At 40.8% G+C, this 14,828-nt stretch overlaps 1 protein-coding gene across 1 annotated transcript; it reads left to right on the top strand.

The window, feature by feature from the left end:
- Positions 1-2,707: 2,707 nt before the first annotated feature.
- Positions 2,708-13,685, top strand: hspb8 (heat shock protein b8). The gene is made up of 3 exons (XM_080052042.1): positions 2,708-3,356; positions 6,596-6,659; positions 11,999-13,685. The coding sequence occupies exons 1-3, from the start codon at positions 2,918-2,920 to the stop codon at positions 12,171-12,173; spliced, it is 678 nt and encodes a 225-aa protein (XP_079908168.1). The 5' UTR covers positions 2,708-2,917; the 3' UTR covers positions 12,174-13,685.
- The last annotated feature ends 1,143 nt before the right edge of the window (positions 13,686-14,828 follow it).

Raw genomic sequence — 14,828 nt, 5'->3', positions numbered from 1 at the left:
AAAAGGTTTTGTTGCTTCTGATCTCGACACTTCACAAGCCGGAGAACAAACGTGTTTTTTCCTCTGAAAAATGACATGGCGAGGTTGGCCTGACAACGAGCAAACTGCCTGTCAGCTCAAATGTCAAATTAATTTATCCCCTGATCAGGTGGAAAACAATTGAAATGTCAGGCCCCGTGCCACACAACAAAGAGCGATCAGAAAACATTGTGTAGAGACAGGGAGGGGGGGATTTCTTTTTGACAGAATCTTCATGTTCAGTCAGAGGAGGTATTTCTCCTTGACAGTTCACAGTGATACAAATTTGCTGTGGCTTAGTTTCGGGAAACAAATAATGGACTTCTTATGATCTAATCTACTACGATGCTTCAATTGTAATTTTTTGCTGTCTGTACTTGAATATATCAACCTTTGGGTATTTTAATTGATAATTCTGATCAGAAATGATGGCGGGAAAGAAAAGGCTGTACCTTCTTGCAGCAGTTTAAACATAGATTGAATTTACCATTGATTCTTATTTTACTTGAATTATAGTTTTCTTGCTACTACATTTGAACCGAACATTTTTGTAAATTTAGTTTTTTTTGTTCATGAGTTGTATCAGAACCGAAGGTACAGTTTTGTATTATGCAGCACCGTGCATATTTATTCATTATTTAATATGTATTGCTTTGTTGTCCCTCTCAGTAGTGGTCAGTCTTTCTATGCAACAATGTCAATTTATACTTATTATATAACGATACTGCTGTCATTTTTATTTTTTGGATTGTTTTAACTTATTCTTGGGTTTTGCCACCGTACTCACACACTAAGCTGAATTTGCTTTCTTGCCGGGAGTAAGATTAGATGATCAAGGCTGCCTTTGTATCTTGAATATGAAGCTACAAGCTAGTTAACAAAGTCACCTCAGAGGCTCAGTAAATAATTGATATCACGTGTTTAATCTTAGAAAAACAAAAATGTGTGTTTATAGGTGAGGTCTTGGGCCATACTATTTCTTTGCAAGGGGCAAGGAAATCCTGACGTATTACTGGAAACTATACATTGTTTTCATACAGATGAAGCAAACAATATTAAATGTTAGATTGCAGGTTAGCTGTTCTCAATGTTTCCAGTATTTATGCTAAGCTAACCAGCTAGCTACCAATCATATCTAAATATATACTCTCAACAAGAAAGCAAATGTGCTCATTTTCCAAGATGTCAAACTACTCCATCAAGTTAGTTTCGAGGCCACCTTTGAATCTGCAGACAAAGTTTGAAACTGCCTTTTCCATATAATTAAGAGAGTTATACTTATACTCAATCATTTCAAATCCATCACCTTGTCTGTGCTACTGCTCGGGGCCTGACAGACTGCTCTCTATGCACTCAATACTCAGATTATTTCCCTGAATGTCAAACTAAATAGGACGAATGTGTCGCTTGAAGGGGAAAGAACTCGGCACTAAAGTCATTCATAAACTGGAAACTAATGACGGCTTGTGTCAGACTGTGTTGATGAGGCACATTTGGAATAATTGTGCAGTCCTGTTGATACATTTTCAACATGTGAAGCCAGTGACCCTCGTCCCCGTTTCACAATGTAAAGTTTGCATCAACTCCTGTGCAAAAATCATTATGAATTATGTAAAATGATGTGTTGTAAATATGTATCTGCATTGTATAAATGACAAATATGTTGTGATTATTTGATTTACATAATATGATGTGGGCCTTGTTGGATGTGAAATTGTTGGTATATGGATACAGTGAAAGAGGAAAAGAAGACGAAAATGCCAGTCAGGCATCAATCAACTGACTCTTTCTCTTGCTAAAGTTCCCTCTGATCACATACGGTATTTTAAATCCCAATAACAAAGTCGCATAGCAATAGTGATCCAGTGTTTCTGTGTTGATAAATTGTGCATACTCTCCCTCTTTTCCATGTGAAGGAGCATATTGCTAAAGCCTATACGTTTTTCATACACTGTCACATTTGATCTTGTGTCAGCGTGAACTCCACGATGTAATGCCGTGTCACCTGGAAATGGAATGGTCCCCGCCATAACCCCATGGAATCAAATTTCCCCTCTCAACTGCGTGTGTAGAATAAACTGTATAAAATCCTGTTCAGAATAAAAACGCCAATGCAGTCGTTGTTTTACGTTCTGTCTGAGGATACGCACTTATTAACGAGCAGTAAACAACAGGCCATATTTACAGAGTTGACTCCTTGGCTGGTTTGTTTTATCCGTACAGTGACATCAGACTGTCTGCTCTACGTTATCTTCTATTAAAGAGCCATTGAGTCACCCAGAGGAGGGAGTTCCAACTCTGCGCGAGCGACAAGTGGACAGCGACTTAATTTGGTAAAGAGGAGGCTGGTCTTTTGGTCAGCTGTTGCGCCTGCACTGCAAAAAGTATTCTCACCAGCAAGTCCTCAGTCCATCTGAATTTAAGAATCAACTCGTTTTCGACCCTGATAATTAGCCAGACCAGTTGATTCGGATTAGAGGGAGCTATTACCCGATCCGGTGCTTTCTACTGTAAATATGTGAGAATCTTTTAGGGCCTACAACTTCTTGGATTGATATTTTTTGCAGCGGTCTCAGATCCTCCCAGCACTTTCCCGATCCTTGCTCTGTGTCGACTCATCGTCTGGGAAATCGCAGCCCAGTATAAAAACCCAGGGCCAAAGACGAAATTCACTTTAAGGAAAGGCAGTGTAGGCTACGTTTAGGAGGAGGTTGTTGTTGGATCAACGAATGACTCATTGCGTAACGGTGATGCGCGTAATCCAAAAGAGATAACGGTTTACCACACATAGACATAAGTTATTTGTTCTTACTTTTTTTTCCAAAGTAAAAACTTTTTAGTCCAGGGTTGTTTGGCACACGAATAGAAGAACTTGAACTGGTTTTGATCTCAGCTGGACATGGCCGAGGGAGACTTCTACACCATGGGAAGCCGGCAGAGGTTTAATCCCAGGGACCCGTTTGGAGAGTCGTCTCCGTTCAGAGAGCAGCAGTCCCCCTTCAGGGATCAGCTCACGTCTCGGTTTATGGACGATGACTTTGGGATTCCACCTTTCCCCGAAGACCTGTCAATGGACTGGCCGGGCTGGGCTAGGCCGGGCCGGCTCAGCACGCGCCTCAGCTCCTCGCCCTTCAGCAGCAGTTTACGCACAGGTTTCCCCCCGCGTCAGTCCACGGGAGGCGGCCCCGCGCTCTACACCAGCCGTTACGGCGAGCCCTCGTCCCGCAGCTCGCCCACCACCACCGGGGGGGAGCCATGGAAAGTTTGCGTGAACGTCCACAGCTTCAAACCAGAGGAATTAAACGTCAAAACGAGAGAGGGGATGGTAGAAGTATCAGGTGGGTTACACTCAACTACTTTGCAGGCGAGTTTAAAGGCCTTAAAGGGGACCTGAAAAGTGAATCTTCTCTTGGTACATTTGATGACTCATGATCCAGTCTGGATGTCACTTTATTTCCCCTACTGTGACAAACATCATCATATTCACATCATGGTTACTTGGTCAAGACAGTTTAGCTGTTGGAGAAAACTTAAACACAACAAACACCGTCAAAAGTGTCTTAGTTTAGGCCAAATACATTATTTGGATTAACATTACACGTTTATTGTAAGGCATATTACACCTTTTATAAATATATAATGTAAATAAATAGGCAAAATTATATCACCAGCTTGTGAAAAACACAAAAATGGCAGTGTTATAGCTGCCATCGGGGACATTAAGGTCATGTCCTCAGTATTGCTCATTGGAATTTAATGGAATACATTATGTAATTGCATAGAATTTACCATTACATTGTCTTAAAGGTGATGTCTACATTGTTGTAAAGCCCATATCTACAAATCTGACTCTTGAGAAAATAATAATCTAAAATTAAAACAAGGTTTATTGTTTTCTCAAATAGACCCACATTTATGGAGATATAATTGAACAGTTACAGTATAATATAACAAAAATAATGTAATGTATCATCAAAAGCGAGAATTACTCAGATCTTTTTGAAACAAAGCATTTAAACAAAACCTCACTGAGTATCTCTCAGGATATATGCACTTTAAATTGGCCAATAAAGATGATGAAGCAGTGGCCTACAATAGAAGACCAAGGTGGTGTGGTGTTGTCTCCGCACTAACCAGTGTCTTTATGGAAGACCTCGACAGATTTTGAGGACTTAAGACTTGGCAGGCAGATCCTCAAGCTTAGACACCTGTTTCAGATTCCTGGAGAATCACTCCCTCACTCCCTCAGTCACCCATGAGCTCGATTTAGATTTAAGGCAAGGCAAAGGCCCGTGACAACAGTGTCTGTTTACAATACGGAAAGCAGCTCGCCGCCATTAAACACCAGGGGAGAATGTTCTGGAAATAGGATCACACTTTTTTTTTTTTTACCCAGCAGGCCTTCTGAACGTTTGGTATCTCTGCTGGTGTCACGCATGGACATATAAAGAAAGGTGTCACGTTTCGGCTCAGTCACTGGTTATGGGAGTGAATTGTAGGAATTGCTTCCTCATGTAACTGCCTTTTAAAAGACAGCTGAATTCCAGGGATACCCGCGTGTGAAGGGGGGCACAGAGAACAGCAAGGGCCCCCATATACTCTGAGTTTTTTATAAACACGTTGTTGGTATGCCAGTTGGGTCATTCAATCAGTTGGTCCCCGTTCTAAAAGTGTGACTAACGGGGGTGTTACAAGATTGTTTGAGGTGTTCATTACATGAACGAACAAATGTTTAACACAGAATCCTCCAGATGAACTGACTGTGGCCTACTCATCATTCAAATCCACTGCTTTGATTTCACCTGAGCGCCTACTGTAATCGTCAGCACGGCCATGAGAACTTGTTTCCTCTTTGTACAACTTTACTGAAAGTACAATTGAAATGTGATTGATTTTTGAAAGCTGTTTGGTATTGATCTTTCAGGATTTTTAATCTGCATTAATACCTAATATAAATAGTGCTTTTATAAGCTTATGATACTTGGACTGAGCATTATATTTTGAACTAGCAACAGACTAAACCTAAATTCTAATATACATTCTGAAGCTACATTTTTCATCTCTACCAACCTATTTGGGAAATATACAGTACACTGTGTTCAGCTGTAAATTGCTATAGCTTTGCTTAGCTGCTATTTTTATGCAGGGCAGATAGTATACAGCGGCTTTATCAGAGCTTTTTCACTGAACACAACTGCCCGGTGCCATTGAAAATGATGACAATGCGAGTAGTAAGAGGGAAATTAAAACAGTATAGTTGTGGGCTGTAAAACCAATACACTGAGCTGAGGAGAACTTTGTAATAACTCTTTATGGATTCCTCATTACGAGCAACACCTTTTGACATTACACAAAGTTATTTGACACATAATTTAATTATACAAAACTATTGATTTCTGCAGCTTCAAAAATAACTTACAAACTCCATAGATAGTGACATGCATTGCTCAACTGCAAAGTGAATCTTAATGTCCACTTTTAGGCATGGCCTCGCAGAAGTAAACACTGCATATGCCTCCCACAATGACACGGTAACCAAAGTATCAAACGGCTTTATCTGCAAATGTGAACACTAGATCCCCGTCCTTGATACTAGACACAGGCAAAACAACCCTTTCATCCCCTCCGCTAACTCCCAGAACATACAGCATTACACAGAGGATCTGGAATTTGGCATGTCCGTCATAAGAGACTTGAAAACAAGGAGAGGCAGCAGTGCCTTGTGGGACGTCTCTATGAAGCAAACCTCCCTTGTTCATGGCATATCTTTGGGAGATAATCAGGGGAACAGTTTTTAAAGTCTTAAGTCATGACAATGTTTACATAATAACATTGTGACTTCACCGTTGTTCTTAGCACTGCTCTCTCTCTCTCTCTTACTCTCAAGTTCAAGTCCAACATTTTGAGGCAGGCGGAGACGTCACTGTGGGGGTATAGGGTAGCACATAGTCAAGCCTGGAGTGCAGACAAGGGGTTGAGGGGTGGGGCAGGCCACCCTGCTGGCGGCGGCAGTGATATTTAGCAGCCCCAGAGCAGCTGCTATAGCAAGCCCGAGAGATAGGGCAGTTACAAACAGTAAGTCTGGTGGAGTTATGGTGGAGGAGGGAGGCTCTCCATGGCTTAGCTGTTCTACCCAAGTTCAATATGTAGTCAGTCTTGAGTCAGGAGAGTCATTCTTGGAAGAAAGTAAAGAGAAAGAAAAGGGTGTTTTGTTTTCATAATTTCATCATGTCCTTTGCAAGCCACCCGCCCAGAGGTCCCAAACGATGCAGCAACTGCGCAATGGAAAAATCGTGTATGTGCCAAATGCCAAATGTTCTCCTCTCAGTGTCCTCAGCACCTTTTTGATTTACATCCCATAGTGCAGCTCACGGTTAAATGTCAAGGTTTAAAGCGCCATGATAGCTATCCATATAATATAAAATGTTCAATTGCAATTGAACTGCGGATGAGGACACTCGTTTATTATCTACAACCTTGTCGAACTATTGCACGACGTTAAACGTAATCACGTCCCAAAGTAATTTCAGGTTACTGGACTCACTCACTTATTTGCTGTTGTTTCCTTTTCAAACAGGAAAACACGAAGAGAAACAGGAAGAAGGAGGCATAGTGACAAAGAATTTCACAAAGAAGATACAGTGAGTATACATTCTGAGATCTCTATCCCAATGAAAGATACTGTAGCTGCACACATTTTTCTTTTGGATTATCCACAGTGTACATCAAGGTGACAGTGTTACTGTTACTGCTAACATGTTATTGCCTTGAAGGTCAGTTATGGAGTCTTGTAGGGAACTAACAGTGAACTTGTTTACAGTCATGTGTTATTCATTAATATACATAGTGTGTGTCCTTGAGGTCTAATAAATGTGTTGAATTTCCCTTCCCATAAACCATTTGCTAAGGCAATATGTTTCGAGAAACCTTCATTGTATTCATCCATGTTTACTTCTTAGCAGATCTTCTTCCTCCCTGCCCTTGATAGTGCAGTGTTTCATTTATTGCTTTAGTGACTGCAACCTGTTGATAGTCTGAAACCATTGGCTCAAGTGTCAAATCACACACAAAATAGACTAAACAAAAACTGGACAGGGCCCATACATAAAACGTTTGTCTTTAGTGCCACTAGTGCTAAGAAACTCCACATGGTACCTTTTTAAGATAATCATATCATTGTTGGGGACCCCAATAAAGGTTAATGAGATGGATCTAAAAGATGCTACATGAATACCTGACTAAATAGTAGCATAACACAAAACTATACTACATCGAATTGAGTTGATTTTTCCGACTTTCTCCATAACTTTGTTTATTTCTTGTGAAATATAACAGTTTAACTTCTAAAACCTTGTAAAAGATGTTCAAAAGAAACTTTTCAAATCGGCTAGTCCGAGGCGATTCTTTTAAAGCTTTTTAACTCCAAACAACTTCAACTTCCACTTTCAAAAACTCTTATCGAGTTTCTTACTTATTCACGAGAATACTGAAGCAGAAACTACACGGAGAAGTAGCCCGACACTGCACAGATGTCTTGCATATTGTGGACTTAACATATTGTAACCGGTCCAAGCCAAACAGGCCACAGAAGTTTCCACAACCTGCTCGTCTCTCCGCGTCTGCTCCTTTAATTGGGTTGTGGGAAGAACATCAAACAGCAGCGCTAATCGCTAGTGCGAATCGCCGTCTCACTGGCGCGTCACTACAGTCCCAGTAATTTCCAGTTGGCTAATTAGTTAGCAGTTGTGCTAGCTCCGCAGTGTTCATGTCACAATCCTTTTTAATTGGAAAGCCCCCGGATCAGACCAGTGCTCCTCGGCACAGCAGCACCTAAAACCAATGACACACTTAATATCTAGAGGGGGGGGGGGGGGATTCTGGGGGTGGAGGGGGTCATATATAAATAACTGACCTCGATACCCATATCCTCTGGTTGTATGGAAGCCAGAGATAGCGCGGGGAAGTGACACAACTAGTTTGAAGTGCAGCTACTTTTTCAATCGGTTTCTTATGGTTATAACTGGTAAAACATGAATTCACTGGGGGGGAGTAACAAAGTGCATCTATAAAGCACTATACTATATTATATCAACCTTCAGATATCCAAGAGAGACATCTGGAAGTCCCAATTATTTTCATTTGAATCAAGATTTGAGATTTCAAAGAAGAAAAATTGTCCAGTATTTCACAAGTAAGAGAAGTCAGAAGGATAGCAAATGTTCCTGCATTGAAAACTTTACTTTCGTGACATAGAGTGGAAACGTTTGTAATGTCAAATCCTTGTCCACAATGTCACATTAACCAAAAGCTGTCAGATGAATGTCAAAATTCAAAACTAAGTATAAAGAAGGATGACATGGAATCAATGTAACGTTACTTTTAAATGTAAACTAGGGTGAATGAAGATGCTCTTTTTAAAGTAAACAGTTAAATACAGCAATAATAGCATACCCTGATGATGTAAGTTCAACGGGGTCCAAGGGTGGCTTCTTTTGTATTAACACTCAAAAACAAGTGAAAAATGTGTCAGTTATTAACCAAAATGTTGTTGTTAAATCAGTTCTGAGGGCAAAGGTAGCCCCGCAGCAACACAGTATATCTATTTGTATATGTGAAAGCCTGCAGTGTGAGTCTTCTGCTATTTATGAAGCTTTTGTTCAGCTTCTGTTTCCATCCTTATGACACACATCACATGATACCAGTGCACTGACTCAGTCAACATGTCCACTGTGTCTGAATAAGTATATCGGTTATACAGTACTTTCTTACACACACACCTCACACATACTCCATGCTCAGCCTTCTCCGGTCTCAGGGTGTATTCACACATGCCGTGTTTAGTTCGGTTGAAACGAACTCAGGTGCACTTCTGCCTTCGGTGCGCATCTTTCAGGCAGGTGTGAATACAGCAATCGCACTCGGGGGCGGACCAAACAAGCGGACCGAGACCCAGCTGAAGAGGTGGTCTCGATGCGCTTCAAAACGCACTCTGCTGCAGTTCGTTTGTGGTGTGAATTTGGCCGGACTCGATCCGACCCAATTGCAGGAAGCACTGCGCTTTTGATTTCTTTTCTTTTCTTTTTTTTCTTTAATCGCCGTCAGCTTCACATTATGGGAAAGTGTTGTTGTCGCCGTTGTTAGGAAGATTAGTTGTGGTTTGACCGGGAGCCCCGAGCGAAAATATTACAGTTGATAATGACGCGTACACATGCTGATATGTTCAGCGATCAGATGGAGAGGGGAGCGTCTCCCGCACAGTGCCAACAGGTTCACGCTGCGCTTTGCATGAAGTGTGTGTTTTTATTTTTCTTCCCAACGTGACCGTCAATACTGTCCCTGTGTCAGTTTGGAGCTGAACTGCGCCGAACTGACACCCAGCTGATACACTGCTTAATCAGCTGTGTGTCAGCTTGAGCCTATTCTTCTCTCGAGCCGCACGTCCAACAGCAAAAATACAGTAGGCTATACTGTTTCACATCGTAGGCTACAAGCCACATAACGTGGCATTGACATAGGGCTACATATTATAACCATATGAAACAACAATAATTAGATGTTCTTCTTCTTTATGTATAGGCTAGATGTAGGCCTTTTTATTATTTTTAACCCCGTATTATATCAATGATATATTTCGCAGTTTTTACTTCGTTCTTCCTGCTTCTCTCCACCCCAGAATGTCTGTCCAATGAATGAATGACCTCTGATCACGTGTGGTTTTGCTTCGTAATGCTGGTTCACTTGCAAAAGGGGCAATATGAAAGTGGACCACACCAAACAAAAAAAATCTAAACTCTATTTGGTCTGGACCAAAGCAAGTGAACTAACGGACTTTCCATGTGTGAATACACCCTCAGTGTCTTGTCTCTCTCTCTCCCTCTCTCTCTCTCTCTCTCTCTGTCTCTCTCTCTCTCTCTCTCTCTCTCTCTGCCTAAACCTCTCTGCGGGGTGAAAAGCATATTGGACAGGTTTTTGGCAGCTGTGCAAAAATCAATGAGTAAGATAAAACGTGTGCCTGCCAGAGGTAAATAAACTCCCCCGAGCAAGACAGATAAGGCTTCTGCCAGATTCCACGTAATGGGCTGGCTGAGGGATTTGAGTCAGTCAGAAGGGGCAACCTTGCCTCGTAGCAACGCGGGTCCTTAAAGGAAGGTGTGGGGGCATAGATACTGAATCATGTGTAGGCCTGTATGTGTGTGTGGCCAGAACTGGGATTTGATTTGAGAAAATATATACATGTGCTAAATAGGCCAACTAGCCTTGAGCAACTTCAAAAACAAGCTTTAAATAATTTGTTTTGTCAATGTATTAGCCATACTTATATATTACACTGTACGGAAGACTAAATTATTATTAGCCATTCTTGTTTTATGACTCTATGGATGCCCCCCCCCCACTTTGAATGGATTGCGTTGAAATTATTTACAGAAACTCATAGTACCCAGAACGGGAATCCCTGATGATTTTGGTGAACTCGCAACATTACAAATAGCGCTCCACTTAATGTAAAGTGAAATGTAAAAAAAAATAAAATAAATGAATGGATGGATGGATTGCTGTTTCATTTAGTGCAAACATTCATATTCCCAATAGACTGGTAGTTGTTGTTAAAGTGGACCTGTAAAACTCAATAAGGCTCAATAATATCACTGTATGTGATAGTTGGCTTCACAAATAGTCCTGACTCGCTGTCTTGTCTGTTTCTGTGATGCTTCCAGTCCCTTCTGACTTGTATTTCTCAGCGGAGTGAGAAAGCCAGTGGAGGGTCCTCTCTAATTAAACGGAGGGTAAACCCCACAGTCTCAACACTGCAGCCTGATGTTTATATTAGCTCCCGAAGACACTTGGCTGCGCACACACAAAACCCTACCATACCCATATTTGGCCACACTGTCTGACAAAGAACAGAGTTTGCCTGGATGTCTGTGTGTCTGCCTCTACAGCAGGAAGACTTTCGTTCCTTAGTGACATGAATTATTTTGAACACGAATGCAAGATTAACTTGATACCATGACACTAATTAACATGAGTAAATAGCATTGTCCCTAATTTGTATGTATCGTTTTATGGAAGGGAAGCCTTACATAATGAACCTCTGGCTGAATTTCTATTAATACCATGTCTGCCTGCTGGTTTTTCGAAGGCAATTATCCTATTCTATTTCTGAAAAAGAAACCATTTTCAGCATGAGAAGTGTCAGACAATTAAGTGAATAGGGAAAAAAATAAATGCCAGGGACCAAACTAGCTTTTGCCTTTTTATTGTTGACAGACGAGAGCAGCGGGTCAGGAAAACATTCACAGATGGAATTTACAGACACTCTCATTAATTTGAATCAATTAATAATAACTATTTGCAATCCTCCACTGTGTGTTGGAGCTGGATGGAAATTTCATGGACACTGTCAATGGCTTTCAGTTCATTTCTTCCCTATGAGATTGTTTTTGTGAGTCTAGAAAGAATGCCATAGCCAAGGAGGACGGCGTGAACCTTGAGCCATGTCCTTTTCCCCCCTCCAGACATACTGCGCTAAAATCATCCTAGCATTTAACAATGTTTGCAGAGGAAAAAATTTAGAGTTTTGCATTACCTCCAAGCTGTTTTGCCTCATCACTCTCCTTATTGTGTTCCTCACACCAGTGCTTTTAAAAACATGCCGAACACACACAGCAATTGACAGATTTTCCACCAAGTAAACCTTTTCTACTCTTAACTGTAACATATACATACAGAGTGTGCTTGGGGGTATTGCTAAGTTAAGTTGGTAATGAAGGGGGCAAAACATATGTTTTCAGAAAGGTGGAGAATAAAAGAGGGTTGTTTGTTCTCGTACTTTGGGAGTCTCTAGACACACCGATATTAATGTTGAAAAAACATGTAAAAGTGTGTTTTGCATAATAGTTTTATCATTTCAAATCTAAACTTCTATCCTTGTTAAAAAAAAAAACACTAAATACCAAACACTCTTTCTTGCCTTCACCAGGATCCCCATAGATGTGGACCCTTTGACCGTTTTGGCTTCCTTGTCCCCGGAGGGCGTCCTCATCATCGAAGCCCGACAGACGCCTCCATATCACCTCTTCAGTAACGAGGGTTCCCAGAGTGGAGACTCACTGGAGATGGATTCCCCCAAACCCCAAGAGGCCCCTATGCTCTAAACCCCCGATCGCCCGACTAACATAACAAATCATATTGCACAATTGATTACGAGTTTCAGATGAATTGTGTGGCCTTTCGTCTTCATCTTTTATAGACAGAGTAAATTGAAAAAGGTAAAATATGCAGGGTATATACAGTGTAGGCCTATATACTGTAAGTCCTGTCTGATATCCTCATTAAAGCTGCACATGGATAAACTCTTATGTACGCAAGCAGAATAGTGACAAGCCTCCTCTCCCTGGCACAGATGCTATAGATTTTGGCAACGTTGCACAAATTAAATTCTTGTGTCACTTCACTTTCATGTTAATTGAAACACAAAACACAGATGCCCAGAGAAACATGAAAGTGAAGCCCCTGTCACAATTGGGGTCATTTATGACATAGTGATTACAGACAAGCTGCTTTGATGAACATGAACTGATGTCCCATGTCATCATTTCTGCTAGCCCAGTTTTTTTTGTGCCCCTCATGTATCGCCATCGCACTTGAGTCACTTAAGCAATCTGATTTTATGAAGATTAAAATGTCCAGCTTTATGATAAATGAAGAAAAATGTATCTTGTTCCAAACAAAGGTTGTAGTCAGAAATCTCCACATCGTCTTACCCGATTTGTACAACTGGAACCTTAAAAAATATTAGTCCACATTGATGTACTTTTCTATGTTGTTCAAACAAAATAACAAATTTATACTTTTCTTCTATTGTGCATGAAGAGCCAAAACATGTTATTTTTCCAACCACCTAAAGAGAAAATACTGTCACAACTTAGGAAAGGGGGAAACTGCAGTGAGATTGAAAGCTCAGCTCTTTGCGTGAAAAAACGGAGGCCAGCGATTTGGGTCATAACGATCCCAAATGCTCAAACAGCTTATGGCGCCCTCGGTGTGTTTAACATGTGCAGCTTTAATATGATATGTTGGTGTGTGTATCCTGAAGTTATGCAAGAGCTGTTGGGCCACTGATGCATTATAAGTCAATATGTTACAAGCAAGTAAATATGACACTGTATGGGAACTTCTCAAGATCAAATTTATATTTGTATTTATATAAACATGCAATTCATTTAGTTGAACAGTTTTTGTATCGAAAGTGTTCTATGTCATTTATCTGGCTTTCAAAGAATAACAGATTTACTTGAGTGCCTTGACTTCCTTCAGTTCAGTTCTACAGTTGTTTGACTTTTAAGTTAATGAATGTCACTTAAACTGACAAGAAACGACAGTAAGTTACTATTTGTGTCTTTATTACGGGGTGAATTGTGTGCGTTATAACTGTATCCTATACCAAAGAGTATTGTAAATATACTTTCATATGTGCCAATTTCATTACAATTATCAATCTGAAGTGTTCCAAGTTTTGCAATATGGTTTTGGCATTTGTCTTTTTTTCTATTTTAGCTTTTAGGAAAGATGGCTGCATGATTATCGGAGCGGACAGACGGACTTGTATGCCAAAGACCTTTTGTTTTCTTCTTTTTCTCTTTCTGTTGATGTCTTTGTATTTGGCTGATGCAATAAAAATGTCCAACCAATCTCCCAGTGTGTCTTAACATCTGTGTCTTTTTTAGCTAGAACCCTGCCACTCACGGGCCTGTTTCCCACCCATCCCAGGGAGCCCGTGGTGTTATTGTTGGGTAACAGAAGGCATTGGGCAACAGATTAGCAGAGGGCTTAGTGCTGGGTGAGATTGGCACCGCTCTGTGCCACAGAATGGGCCGAAACACACGGACACAGCACTGCCAGAGCTTTTGTATGCAAGTGCTACAAAAAAAAATTGGGCCGGTTCCATTGCATGTTGTGTGATGCAAAATAACATAATCTGCTCTATGTATTGGAATCAAGAGAGATGATCAGTTTGAGTGTAGAAAAGTTTCCAAACTGGAGCCCCACTGTGGATACAACAAAAGGGCCTCCACTGTTTGGGTCCTGCAGAGTGCACCGCTTTTATGTGATGATGCCGGCTCACATTAAAAGTTGTATTTATTGGTATTATATGGCATGTGTGGACTTTTGCTGCCATGGTAACAGCATAAATTAGATCCAGGCCATTTTCTCCTTGGGCAAGTTACTCATGTAGAAGTGACTAATGCACAGCTGTGCAAACCTATAGTATCTAATTAATGTCAAAACCTCTTGCCTGGAAAAGCATCATAATTAATCCCTTTTTTAAATGTTGAACTCAGGTGAGCTAGCTACAGATATGATGCTCATGAATGTGATGACTTATTAAGAAAACGGATGTAAATTGATCCGTGCCAAGTAGTTTACAAGGATACACTGATTATATTCTGGAGGTCAAGGGTCAAGGTTACTGTGACCTCAAATCTTCTAAACACAATATTTCAAGAATTGTCACATTTAGCACGAACTTACACTTGGACTACAGGGTGAACAGAATGGATTTCAGAGGTCAGTGGTTACTGCGACCTCACATATTGTGCGGTCACAGTAACCTTAGACAATACTTTAGCCTCTCATGAGCTTTACCTTCTTTTAAGAATTTCAAGATTTACTATAAAAACCAACCAAGGCATTCTTCTTCACTGCAATTTGCATGCCTCACGGAGACATAGCCTATATATGCCTGGGCCAGGCAGCACTTAAAGCTGGGGTGGAGGATTTGGGGAGAAAATGGCAGTTGGGTTAGAGAT

The sequence above is a fragment of the Ammodytes marinus genome (assembly GCF_949987685.1).
Source record: "Ammodytes marinus genome assembly, chromosome: 2".
NCBI lineage: Eukaryota > Metazoa > Chordata > Actinopteri > Uranoscopiformes > Ammodytidae > Ammodytes > Ammodytes marinus.
Note: the sequence above shows the minus strand (reverse complement) of the source record. Positions and strands in the feature narration are given on the sequence as shown.